The sequence below is a fragment of the Marmota marmota genome, unplaced genomic scaffold (genome assembly GCF_001458135.2).
Source record: "Marmota marmota marmota unplaced genomic scaffold, marMar, whole genome shotgun sequence".
NCBI lineage: Eukaryota > Metazoa > Chordata > Mammalia > Rodentia > Sciuridae > Marmota > Marmota marmota.
Genome location: NW_026000240.1, coordinates 5,292,064 through 5,304,223, shown reverse-complemented (window position 1 = coordinate 5,304,223; position 12,160 = coordinate 5,292,064). Strand labels below are relative to the sequence as shown.

General features: G+C 49.3%; 1 protein-coding gene across 3 annotated transcripts in view; it reads left to right on the top strand.

The window, feature by feature from the left end:
* Nucleotides 1-12,160, top strand: part of Pdia5 (protein disulfide isomerase family A member 5) — a 90,519-nt gene that overhangs the window by 26,897 nt on the left and 51,462 nt on the right. For all 3 annotated transcript variants that reach the window (XM_015486860.2, XM_015486861.2, XM_015486862.2), the window contains exons 4-5: nucleotides 8,254-8,337; nucleotides 8,593-8,638. In XM_015486860.2, coding sequence (XP_015342346.1) covers nucleotides 8,254-8,337; nucleotides 8,593-8,638 — 130 coding nt within the window. The remainder of the gene's footprint in view (nucleotides 1-8,253; nucleotides 8,338-8,592; nucleotides 8,639-12,160) is intronic.

Sequence of the window (12,160 nt, the reverse complement as noted above, 5' to 3'; positions counted from 1 at the left end):
TATGTGGCTGGTGAGATCTTAGCTGCTAGTCGATTCTAGTTCATAGCTGGTCTGAAAGTGGTACTGTCTTCCAGGTGTCTGTCTCCCACATTTTACCAGCAGTGTTCTGCATGACTGGCAAAGTAACAAAGCCTATTGGAGGGGCAAGCCACTTTAGAATTTCCCTATCATCTGAAGATGACAGTAGTTCTGCTAAGCTGACAGAGCTCTATTGTGCAGAGTTCCTAAGAGGCTTATCAGTGGCAGGAATGGGCAGAAGAGCTTTGATTTTGCCGCTCTTTTCACCTGGACCTGTTTGTAAGCTGTTACTGAGCACCTACTATGTGCTTTGAGAATGCACAGATGAGCAACAGCGCCCTCAGGGAGCCTGCTGTGCAGGGAGGAGGCTGATACACTGCCAGGTGGAGGACCTGTAAACAGAGGCTCTATATGCAGAGGGGTGGTCACTTAATGCTTCCTGGGAAGGCCAAGGAAAGCTGCCCGGAAGAGATGAAGTTCCAATGGGGGCTGAAGCCCTTATGGCTTTCAGGCATTCCCTTTGGGGCAAAAGGCCTGCTGTGGTCCCTAAATGGGCTGAAGAACATCCAACTAAATTGGGGTCCGGGCCAGAACGTGAAGATGATGTGGAGGATCAGAGCTCAGGACTAAAGTTTGGAGTCCTGATGTCTAGGGCCAGTAAAAATGCCAGTGAGAAAATCCTGCGAATCTGATGTGAGAGCTTAAAAGAGGCACCGTATAGAAAAGGATAGAATGTTCCACATAGTTGCTTCTCAGTTTATTCAATTTGTCTCCATGAGAGGAAGTACACACTGAAATGTTAAATAGCATTAAACTAGTGTAGATAAGTAGGTGGATTATGGCACTTACATGGATCATGTTGGGAGCCGGAATATCTGGATCTGACTTTGAAATTAGAGTCAAAGTACACCTGAATATACCCAAGCAACTCAAGGGACAGCTCTGGTTCTTGCGGGTCACTTTGGGTGGCAGGTCTCAGGGACTGTTGTGAGACAAGGAGATCCCAAAGGCCTGAGTTGGCTTCTGCCCTTCTGTTTAGCCACTCCTGCTCCAGACTTCTAAACTTGCCCTATAAATCCTCAGGGGAGCCCCCCATGTTAACTTGGCGGGGCTCTAGGTTGCCAGTTCCCACTGTGGTCCCACGTGCATTCCGTCTGTGTCTGTGAGTGTGTGAATGAGACGTTCCCAGGATGGGCAGACGTGGTGTTGGGAGTGCTTTCTGCTGCTGTCTGCAGAGGAGGGAGGGATGGCGCAGAGCCAGCGCTGCTCTCTTTAGCCCGTTTCCTTTAAGCAACAGATGGTCAGCCAGAGTGCGCCTCCTCTCCAGTGGGCCCTGCTGAGGTTCCCATGTCATCCTCTCCAACTCTGCCACCTCCTGCCCTGCCAGCAAAGGCTCGGTAGCTAGATTGGGGATGCCAGGGCTTGGGATAGGGGTGACCAGGAATATCAGGAATGAGCAGGTGAAGGGCAGGTGAGAGGATCAGGGAACCTCTGGGTAAAAGAAGAGGCTGCTGTGATGTTGAGGTGTCTTTGCAGGTGTATGGGATAAAAGGCACAGCCTTGGAATAGGAGGAGGCCTGGTTGCGGGGCCAGCCCCTCTTCTTACTAGTCTTGTGACTTTGAGTGAGTCAGTTAACCCGAGTCTGTCCTCGGATGTGACAGTGCTACATATCTGTCTTCTTTCCAGGTCTGTGGTAAGGAACAGGTAAGTAAATGTTCTAGACTAGGAAGCAGTTTAAATGGGAAATGTCATTCTGCTATTGTTATTTTTCATCCGGGCAAAATCGATCAGAAAGAAGCTGGATGGGAGAGCACATTTTATTTGTTGAGCAACTTCTTGTTGAGTGAACTTGCTTGGTTCTGTGGAGTGTGCCCAAGAAGGTATTGGGCATGGGAGTCAGCCACAGCCTGTGGGGTGTTTGCTGTGCCGCTTATGAAGTATGGGGTATAGCAGAATTTGTAGGACAGGAATCCTGGCTCTGAGTCCAGGTTGTTCACAAATAGCTGCAGGACCTTTGGCAAATCACCACCTTTCTCTGGGCTTCAGCTTAATCTTCCGTGAAATGTGGAGTAGATTCTTCCAAGTTGCTCTCCTCCCTAAATTAGCCTGGTTCAGGAAATGCCAGAAGCTGCCAGGCTTGATGTGCATGTGCAAGTATGCAGGGGGCATGTGCTTCCAGTGTCTGCCTGGGGGTCTTTTTTTGTGTCTCTCCCTGTTGTGCGTGACCCCTCTCCTTCTCCCTGAGGTGCTATCTTCTGTCCCCACCCCTGTTTTCCTCTCCTCTTACTAAGTTTCTGATGTTTCTTCCCAGAGAGGGGCTGGGTCCCTACTTCTCCCATTCTTTTGGCCTCTTTTCTCCTCAGTGGGGAGCTCTCTTTTCCCCCTTTTTTTGGTTCTTCTGGCTCTTTCCTTGCTCTTCCGCTTATGCACCTGCAGTCACACGCGTGCCCTTCTGTTTGGTTTCTCCCTGATCCCAGGCGTTGTCACTTGTGCTGTGAGATGTCAGCAGAGAGCATGGCTTCTGTCCAAGGGTGTGACAGCTCTCCTTCCCCCTCCCTCTACCTCCCAGCCCTGACCTCCGCAGCCAGGCTTGGTTGGACTGGTGGTAGTTGTCCAGCTACGTGGGTTGTGCGTGAGGGAGTTGGTCATCCCTTGTGCCTTGCCAGCCTGGGGCTGGGTGTGTGGTGCTGCTCTCAGGAAGTTGAGCTGAAGCCAGCTGCTGTCGCTGAGCCTGGTGCGCTGGTTCCTGAGGCTGCCCTGCTGGGTGAGACTGTCCCGTCGGGTGCATGCCGCTTTCTTTCCCTAGGAGTTTAAGATCATTGCCTAACCACATTTTTGTTCTACCTTGCTCTCCTCCCATCTGCTTGGTTTCCCTGAAAGAGTGTTGACTCCCCCGATGCAAGATGAGAGGCCTGCCAAGGCAGGTGTAACATTATTTTGAAGTCTTACATTTTCTTCTGAAAATTATTTGTGTTTAGCCTTTGTCCCTTTATATACAAGCATGACAAACATCACTTACCCTGGGAAAAAACAATAAAATAGACTCCCAGAAGTGCCAGATTGTGACTTCAGATTCCTTCTGGCACTTGGACATGCACTTAGGGTGACATGTCCCTTCTAAGAAGCAGAGCGTCAGAATCACTGGCCTGAGCAGGCAGGTGGGGAGGGGCGTCTGTGGAGTTGAAGCCTCGCCCTTCTCTTTCCTCGCCATCACTTACTGACTGCAGCGCCTCCCTCATGCTGTATTACCTACCTTGCCGAGGTAGGTACCAAGGAGAACAGCCAGTCGGAGAGGGTTGCTGTTATTGAGCCCCTTCAAAGAGTGCTGTGTGGCACTGCAGTCTGTCCAAGTTCAAGGTCCAGCTGTTCCAGGACTGTTCTCTCACTGTCCCTGCCTCCTACTCCCCAGCCACATTCCTTCCTATTGTCCTGGCTGCTTGGCTCCAAGCAGTCACTCTCAGTATCTGCTGCTCTCTGCTTTAACCCTGTGCCCTTCCTGTCTCTGAAGTGAGGTGCTACCCACATTTTCTCCTCATCTCAAGGGGATCACAGGTCCATCTGCTTGGAATCCTGCCATGGCAGATGGGAGGAAAAGATTTACCCTTCTTTGACTGATGGGGAAATGGAACTCAGGGAAGCCGAGGTAGCTAAAAGCACAGAGTTCATGCCAGACAACTGCAGGCCTTGCCCACTGGTTTTCAACCTTGCTTTTCTTTTCTTTTTTTTAAATTCTAGTTCTTTTTTTTAGAGGAGAAGAGAGAGAGAGAGAAAGAGAGAGAGAGAGAGACAGACAGACAGACAGACAGACATTACCACTTGAGCCACATCCCCAGCCCTTCAACCTTGCTTTTCTACCCCATCAGGAGACTGAACGTGGTATGCTGTGGACGTAAAAATGCAGACCACAGTGGAGGGAGGATCCAGTGGGGCAAGGAGAGAGATAACAGGAGTTCTGATTTTTTTTTTTTTTTTTTTTGAGTCTCTATATTCTGTCCTGGGTCCTGGCTCCTCGTTCATGTGTCAGAATGTAAGGCAGCTTGTCTTGATCCTGTAGTGTTAGTTGACCTGGTAGAGGGATCAGAAGCTCCATTCAGCTCACATGGACAATGCCTGGGTTTTGCAATTCAAGAAATCAAGAGCCTCCTCCAAGGTGACAGAGTCAGATCTAGAAGCCACCATTGCAGCTGGCTTCCCTTCAGGGAAGTTTTTGGGACTTAGGCTGCAACTCAGAGGAGACCTAATACCTCCTCTTCTTAGCCTCCAGCACCTTGTTCTCTTTCTTCTTCCTCTCACCCCCACCTGTCATCTCCGGGTCTGACTCCTAGAAGTGTATGTCACCAGGCTCTTGGATAATTATCATCACACTGAAGATCAAATCAGCACAGCATCACACACCTGCAGCAGCCACCCAGACTATCAGCCAGCCACCTGCAGCAGCTCCATGTGACAATGCTGTGCTTATGTACCGAGCGGGAGAGGTGTGGACAGAGCTCTCATCTTTCCTTCCTCATTTTCCTTAGAGAAGATCCAAGTGAGTGGGGGAGGGATGGGTTATAGCAGATCAGTGACCTTGATGTCTTGCTCCCTGGAACAGTAGGTGAGTGAGTGGGCAGACTGATGGCTGGTTCCTGCAGGCCAGGGGCCAAGGACCAGGGTCACTCCATGACTCGGGCAAAGCAGCTCATTTCCCTGCTGTCTGCCTTTGTCTCCTTTTCCCCCTAGAGTCTCAGCCACAGGCTGGCGGAGGCAGGGAAGAAGGGAGGCAGTAGATCAATTAATTGTACTTAATCTATCAACCCAGATCCTTTTAAGTCCCGGAGCTTGGGTAATTTTCTCCCCTTCTTGAACTCTTACGAATTTTATTGTCTGTGCTGCACAATTAGTACATGTTCACGTGCACACTTAGACACTCTAAGAGACAGGATTAGGCGGAGGGGAGCAGGGCTGAGAGTACCCCATTAGGAATTGTCACCTGGCAGGATTCCTGGAGCCCAGCACACAGCCCAGAAAGCCTGACGTGCAGGACCTCAGCCCAGCAGCTCCAAGACATCATTGATTCTGCTCCACCACCCCTTCCCCCACAGTGAGCTTATTTATAGTGCCTATTGTGTGCCAGGTGCCAGAGTGACCCTGGGGAAGGAGGTGTGAACAAAACCCATCCCTTGCCTTCAGGGAGCTAACGTGTGGAATGGGGACAGTCAGTGGACAGGCAATCAGATGTTGAAAATGCAGTGCAGGGGAAGGGAAGGTGGGCATGCTGGATCTGATGGGTGGCTGAAGCTCTCAGGTCTGTGTCAGATGTGTACTGTCAGGACAGGAGGCCACCTCCTTACCTACCCCTCTGACAGAAGGAGTGTGTGTTCAGAGGGTAGAGGAGGGGAGAGAATTCTTGGGAGTGTCACATAGCCTAAGGAAGAGGGTGTATAGAGTCTGCCACAAGGAATCTTGGGGCACAGATGGGTGATTAACTTAACTGTAATGAAGGCCTGTTGCTGCAGTCTGGGCCAGACCTCGGGCCATACTGATCAGGGTGCCTCTGTGCCCCCAGCTCCACCAGCCACATGGTTAATTTGGAGCATTGTTCTTAAGCATGTTCTGGGCCTGCAGGGGATCTGAGGTTGCAGCATCAGGACTTTTCCGTGGTACAGGTTCTGGCAGATGGGCAGAGATTGGGGTAGGAATGACCTGAGCCCTGTCATTCTTCCCTCTGCCTTGTGAGGGTCACAGGCCCCTGCTGTGCTCCTGCTGGCTGCCAGGCTGGGGCTGGGGCTGGGGCTGGGGCTGGGGCTTGGTTCTTGCCCCAGGTGCTGTCTGTTGTTGCAACTGAGTGTATGGTTGGTGGTCACAGGAACAGTTGAGCACAGGACAACAAAGCCTGAGAAGGAGGGTGCCAGGCCAGTGGTTATGAGTATCCCAAATAGAGTTAACTCAGGCAGGGGAAGGGCACCAGATTTGCTTTGGGTTGCTCTCAAACAAACCTGCCACTTATTAGTGTAGCTTTACAACAGAGTCTGGAGCCCTGGAGGACAGACAAACCCAAACCAAAATAGCTCATGTTGGAGGAGGCATGTGTGGGGTCCTCATAGGGCTTTAGGATGAGAAAGTATTCATCGACCTGATGCTGGGGCCTTCCTTCTACTGTGTACCATCCCCACCCCAGCCCCCACTCTCCTCCTCACCTGCAGCTTATCTCTTCTTGCTGACTCTCATAAGATCTTCGCTACATTAGGGAGGAGCCATTGCGATGTCATTACCCTTTCTTCCCTTCAATGCATTATGCATTTCTTGAGTTCCCACTGTTTGCATGTCCGCAGCTGGAAGCCATCATGGCCGCAGAGGTGGCTAGACAGCTGGGCTAGTGGGGAGGGAAGCCCGGGCCCTGGGTGGGTAGGGGCACATCTCCCCTGACCCACACGTTCTGTCTGTGGAGATACGCTTCTTGACTTGCAAATTACGTCTTTACACTTACATTGATGTCCTGCAATTTTGCTTGTCCATCGATGAGTGTTGCTGTTACAATTGAGCTGAGTGATTTAATGAGTCCATCTGTTCTGAGGCTCGTGCACAGCTGCGCGAAGCTGATGGCTATAGAGGGAGAAAGGTATGTAAACAGGTGAGGAAAGAAGGGACTTCCTGCAGGTGGCTGTGTACTTGGTAGAAGAGAGTGGTCATTGGTATCTAGTGGGTATTAAATGACCTAGATGCTCTCACCATGTCCGTCCAGATCTGGAGAAATGGCCTGACATAGCAAGCAGGTCTCTGCACATGCACCCTGATGGCCTGTCTTAGGCTGGCTGATGGGGAGCTTGGCTGAATGCAGAGAGGATGGTGAGAGCAGGTCCGGCTCTGAGGGGCTGATGTAGGGAGGTGGGGACAAGGAGAAAGAGCCACTGCCAGACAGTAGTCTCACACAGTGGTTCCCAAACTTGAGCATGCATCATAATTGCCTGGAAGGCTTATTAAAACAGTTGCTCGAATACCCCGAGAGTTTTTGATTCAGTGGTTTGGGATGGGGCTGAGATTTTGCATTTCTAATGGGTGATGCTGGTCCAGGGACCATACTTGGAGGTCCATTTGTCTAGCAGAAAGGACCAAGATTAAATGAGGTCATGCATGAGCACTCTGTAAACCATGAGCAACCACTGATAGACATTTCTGGTTAGAAGAATTGGAAGTGTAATGTCTCAGAGGCCAAGGAAGGGGCTCCTTTCACCAATGCTCCCCTTCCTCCTCTGGCTTTTGTCAGTATCTGATCAAATTCATCAGTTCTTCAATAAAGTAGGGAATTTTCCTCTTTTATGGGTCAGATAGTCTGTAACAGATGACACACGTTAGAACTTTGAAAACAAAATCTTGCTTGGGCCTCAACCCCACCAATCCTGAAGTAATGGTCTGGGAGGATCAGGAATTAGTATGGTTTAAAGTTTCCCAGGTGAATCTTTTTTTTTTTTTTTTTGGTTGTGTGTTTTTGTTTTTGTTTTTATTTCTTATATACATCACAATAGAGGAGTGCTTTACATTCATAATTTTTTTGCATTACAATTCTTAATACACCTTTATACCACAATTTATCAAATCTCTGTTTGCATATAAGGTATGTTGACACCAAATTTACATCTTCATACATGAATTTTGTATAACGATGATCGACTCCTTCCACCATCGTAGCTATTCCCATTCTTCCAGGTGAATCTTATAAGCAACCCGGAATGGGGTTTTCTTTCTGTTTTTCTTCCCTCCTCTTCTGCCTGCTGCTGCTGCTGCTCTTGATGCTGCTCCTCTTCTTCTTCTCCTTCTCCTTCTCTCTTTCTCTCTCCTTTTCTTGAGGCAGGGTCTTACTATATTCCCCAGTATGACTTAAGGGATCCTTCTGCCTCAAGTAGCTGGCACTACATGTGCCTGCCACCAGAGGTGGCTTAGGAATGGATTACTTTTCTTACCACAGTGTGCCATCTACCTGCTCAGCTTCCAGACACTTTCTCTGTCTGGACCCATTCGTGTGGCCACTTAGGAGAAGTGATACTCCTGTCTGCTTGTCCCCGTCTCTCTTGATCAGACTGCATCCTGATGGGTGTTCTTTCCCTAACTCTCTAAGAACCCACTTTTGACTTCTCATCTACTACTGAGAATTCCAGGTTACCAGGCTTATTTCTAAGGCCACCAGCAGATTTTGCTGTCAGCACCTAAGTGAAGACTTCAGGTAACAAATGGTTCCCGACATTTGTGTCTTTCAGTGACACAGAGAGCAGAAAATTGTGCAAGAAGATGAAAGTTGACCTCAGCCCGAAGGACAAAAAGGTTGAATTATTCCATTACCAGTAAGTACATGGGAGACAATTCCAATTTCCAAGTAACTGCTGAAAGCTTTCATTGGTTTTCACAGAGAACAGCAATTTTTAGTTAGATTAATTTTATTGCAGAATGATTTTTTCCCTGTGTTTATATTTATTTCTTAAAAGAAAAAAATCCTGAACTGTGTTCCGTAGCTGAGTCTTATTAAGATGCTTTAGAAAACCAAAGGTATGTATCTTTACAACCATCCTTAAAGTTAACACCTTTTTCTCATTTGACAGGGATGGTGCATTTCATACTGAATATAACCGAGCTGTGACATTTAAGGTAAATTCACTTGCCTCGCTCTCAGCAGGGGTAGAGCCTGAATGGATGCCCAGAGTCTGGCGGTTTCCCTGTGAGAGAAGGAAGGGCAGATTGCACAATGGCTCTTCCGAAAGACCTGAGGATCCTCATCTCTAGATCCTGTGTGAACAGAATTTCTGGAAAAGTTTGTAATTGTTAACACAAGGGGAAAACCCAGCCTCACAGAGAGGTTGACAAACTTCTAGGAGTTTTCTGGTGAGGCAAGTGTGATGTCATGCCTCTCCGCTCCTCAGGACTTTGTGACTTCAAAGCCATCTCCCCGTCTCTGTGGTGGTGCCCATAGTGGACACCCATTGCCAAAGGGGTCGTGTGGTGTGCCCAGGTTAGCATGGATAACTTGGCATTAGGTAACTTGAGCTGATGGTACCTTTGGGCTGATATGGCTTGTTCCAGATGAGATTTGGATGTCACTGAAGTGTTTTCTGCTACCAGTCCAATCTAAATGTAGATGGAAAAGCATAGATGAAAATAAATGAGATCCTTAATGTACAGGTGCCGTCCCCTTAATGTAGAGCGGCTGCCCAGCCCTCAGCCCTTCTCCTTCAGCTCCGGCATCTTCTTCCTCAGTCCTGTCTCCTTTCATTTCTGATCCGGATGCTGCTCCCCCGCCTTGCCTGGGCCTTGCGTTTCCTCTGGCACCAGCCTGGGCTAAGCTCAGTTTCTCTAACTCTCCTGAATCTCAGACTGGGTTGGACCCTGTCAGTCTATCATCTCCCTTTCTCCATCTGTCTCCTTCCATCCTTTCCTGTCTGTCTGTCTGTGTAGCTGTCCTTCCCTCTCTCCCTCTGTCTCCCACCCCTGACCCTTCAAGTTGCTTCTTGTTTATCTGCTCACAATTTGTCCTTTTGGTTAGGTTACTGTGTGGCTTTCACCCTCTGTAGGGGCTGATTGCTATCAGTCCTTGGAGAGAAGTCATGCTCCCCCGGGGTGGGAGGGGGAATTGCTTATGCATTGAAAAGAGAAGCTGGCTTGTTGTTTTGTAATCAGGTGGGCCTCTGAGGAATCTGTCCTGGGATCATAGATCAGGGAGTAGTGGCCATTCAGAACTATATATCATGAATGTAGCAAGAAGCCTAAGGGGTCCCAATTTGCCACTGAGTGATGGAGGGGACAGAGTCTTGGCCATTGTTCCATTCCTGTGGGGGGAGTAGCTTCCTCACCCATCCTCTTGATTTCTGCATCAGTGAGCTGGAACAGTGGGCTGAGCCTTGTACAGGGTCAAAGTCTTTGATTTCTGACATAGTGGGCACCCATAGTCCCAGGATCCTAAAGTCCATATGGCTGAGAGGGACTGGGACAGAGTCCCTAGAGTTCTCCAGGGTGTAGGGACAGTGACATAAAGTTCTCTGTGACTACCTGACCACATCTGCCTCTTTTGCTTGAGCAGCTGAGATCAAAGCCTGCCTTGGTCACTGATTAGCTTTCCTTTCAGGGTATTCCTGGGACCCTGATCTAGAAAGATGGAGGACCTCTGGAGAGGGTGGCACACAGCCTACAGGCTTATGCTCTGGCTGTTATTGTTGTCATCCGCATGGTTGGGCCTGGGCCTGTCAGAGGAACTGTGCTGTGACCCCTAAGGAAGTCAGAGGCCATATAAATGAGGGCATATTACATCTCCCCACTTGCAAATAGCAGGAAACTCAAAAAAGGAACTTCTGCTTGTCGGCTTGTATCGACCGAGGTCCTTATATGTAAGTGGTAAGGACCTGAGATGCCTGGGAGCCTAGATTCAGATGACCCTCTGATGACCTTCTCCAAAGGTGTTATAGTTCTGAACTATGCCCTCAGCCATGAATATGTCCTGAAGGCCAAGTGCAGCTTTTGGACAATTTCCCAGAGATTCTGAGCACCTAGGGTGGACTCCCTGGTGCTGCTCCTTGCAGACCTTTCCACCAGGATCTCATTCAGGTAAACCAGCGGGAGAGAACCTGTGGATGGGATTGTTCACTTCTGTTAAATGGAAATAATCTCCCCTGAAAACCAGAAGGTCACAAATGTGACTATTGCAGTTGTTATATTAAAAGAGGCCATTTCTTTTTCCATTGACATTGTCTCTGTTTCTTCATGAGGAAGGGGTGGGGTGAGGAAGTTGTGCTAACATAAGCTTAGCTCATGCAGGGTGTGGGGACAGGAGTCCCCCAGAGCAGCTCCCAACCCATTATGGGTTCCTGATCCCACTGACAGTCATTGCACACTGACAATCATTGCTCTATATGCACAGAAATTCTGTGCATATAGTGCATAGCTGAGCTTGGTGAGTTGGGGCTTTCCACACTCCTGACGTCCATAGTGCACCCTAGATTGAGGACACCTACACCAGGTATTTCTGGAACAGCAGGCTGGTGGGCACCCAGTAGCATCTTCCTCACATGCCACGTGGGCAGGCACCTATGCAGCTGTGGGTGAGTGTGGGCTTCAGGAAGGTGCTGCCAGTTCCACTTTGGCTCATTTTGTCACGGTGAAGCATTGACAAGGGACGGTGAAAGGACAGATCTGCCTTTTACTGTGGCAGAAATGGCTGTTCTTCCCTTGCCAGGAAGTACTTCACAGTTTCATTTGAACAGCACTTCATTCAGAAGTGCTACCTGAATGAGACCCTACAGAGGCTTGGCAGTCTCCCATTCTCCCCTAGTAGTTCTTTCCGCATCGGAGGTTGCAGAAATGGTAAGCCTTGCCGAGGTCCTCTTTATGTGTGACCAGCAGATGGGCTGAATGCATCTCATTAAAGGGGTGTTTTCTCACCTCAGACCCCTCCCTCCCAAAACACATGTGCATGTGCACACAGACCCTAGCACCCCACCCCCTCCACACACACACCCTAGTTTAACATCTATCTGCTCATTGGAGCTTGTTCAAAGTTGACTGAAGTAACAGGATTTTCCTTTATCAAACTGTGGACTCGGAGAGCCTGGGGTGTTGACACAAGCCAGCAACTCTCTCCAGGGTGGGAAGGGTGGAGGTGTGACTGGTCTCTGGCAAATCTTTCCTGGTTCTCATAGACTGAGAGTCATTTCCCAGAGTGACCGTCTGAAGGGAAAGAGAATGCCACACCTGTCCACACCAGCAAAGCGCTGCAGGTGGGGCGGGGAGGGCAGCAGGAGGACAGTGCTCCTCTTCTCTGCCCCTCAGATACCTTCCCCAGAAGGAGGGGAGATCGGGGTCAGTGGTCCACATGTCAAAGGCCAGCTAAGCTATTTAGCCTTATTCCCATTGGTCTAGAAGGAGGGTCTGCAGGGAGAGAAATATAGCAGGGCTTCTGGCCATATTGATAAGCACCCTGCCCTGAGGGCTTCCCAGGCTGGGACCATTGATCGACTCAGCAGAGGATAGTCAGGATCCAACCTATTCCACAACCAATTTAGAAATAGCAAGCAGGTAATAAGTAAATGTGTTTATTTGCTTATGGGATTGATGGTTTAAGTGACTGCAGAAATATCTACTTGGGACAAGGCTAGAGACCTTTATTCAGTTAATTGGAAAGGC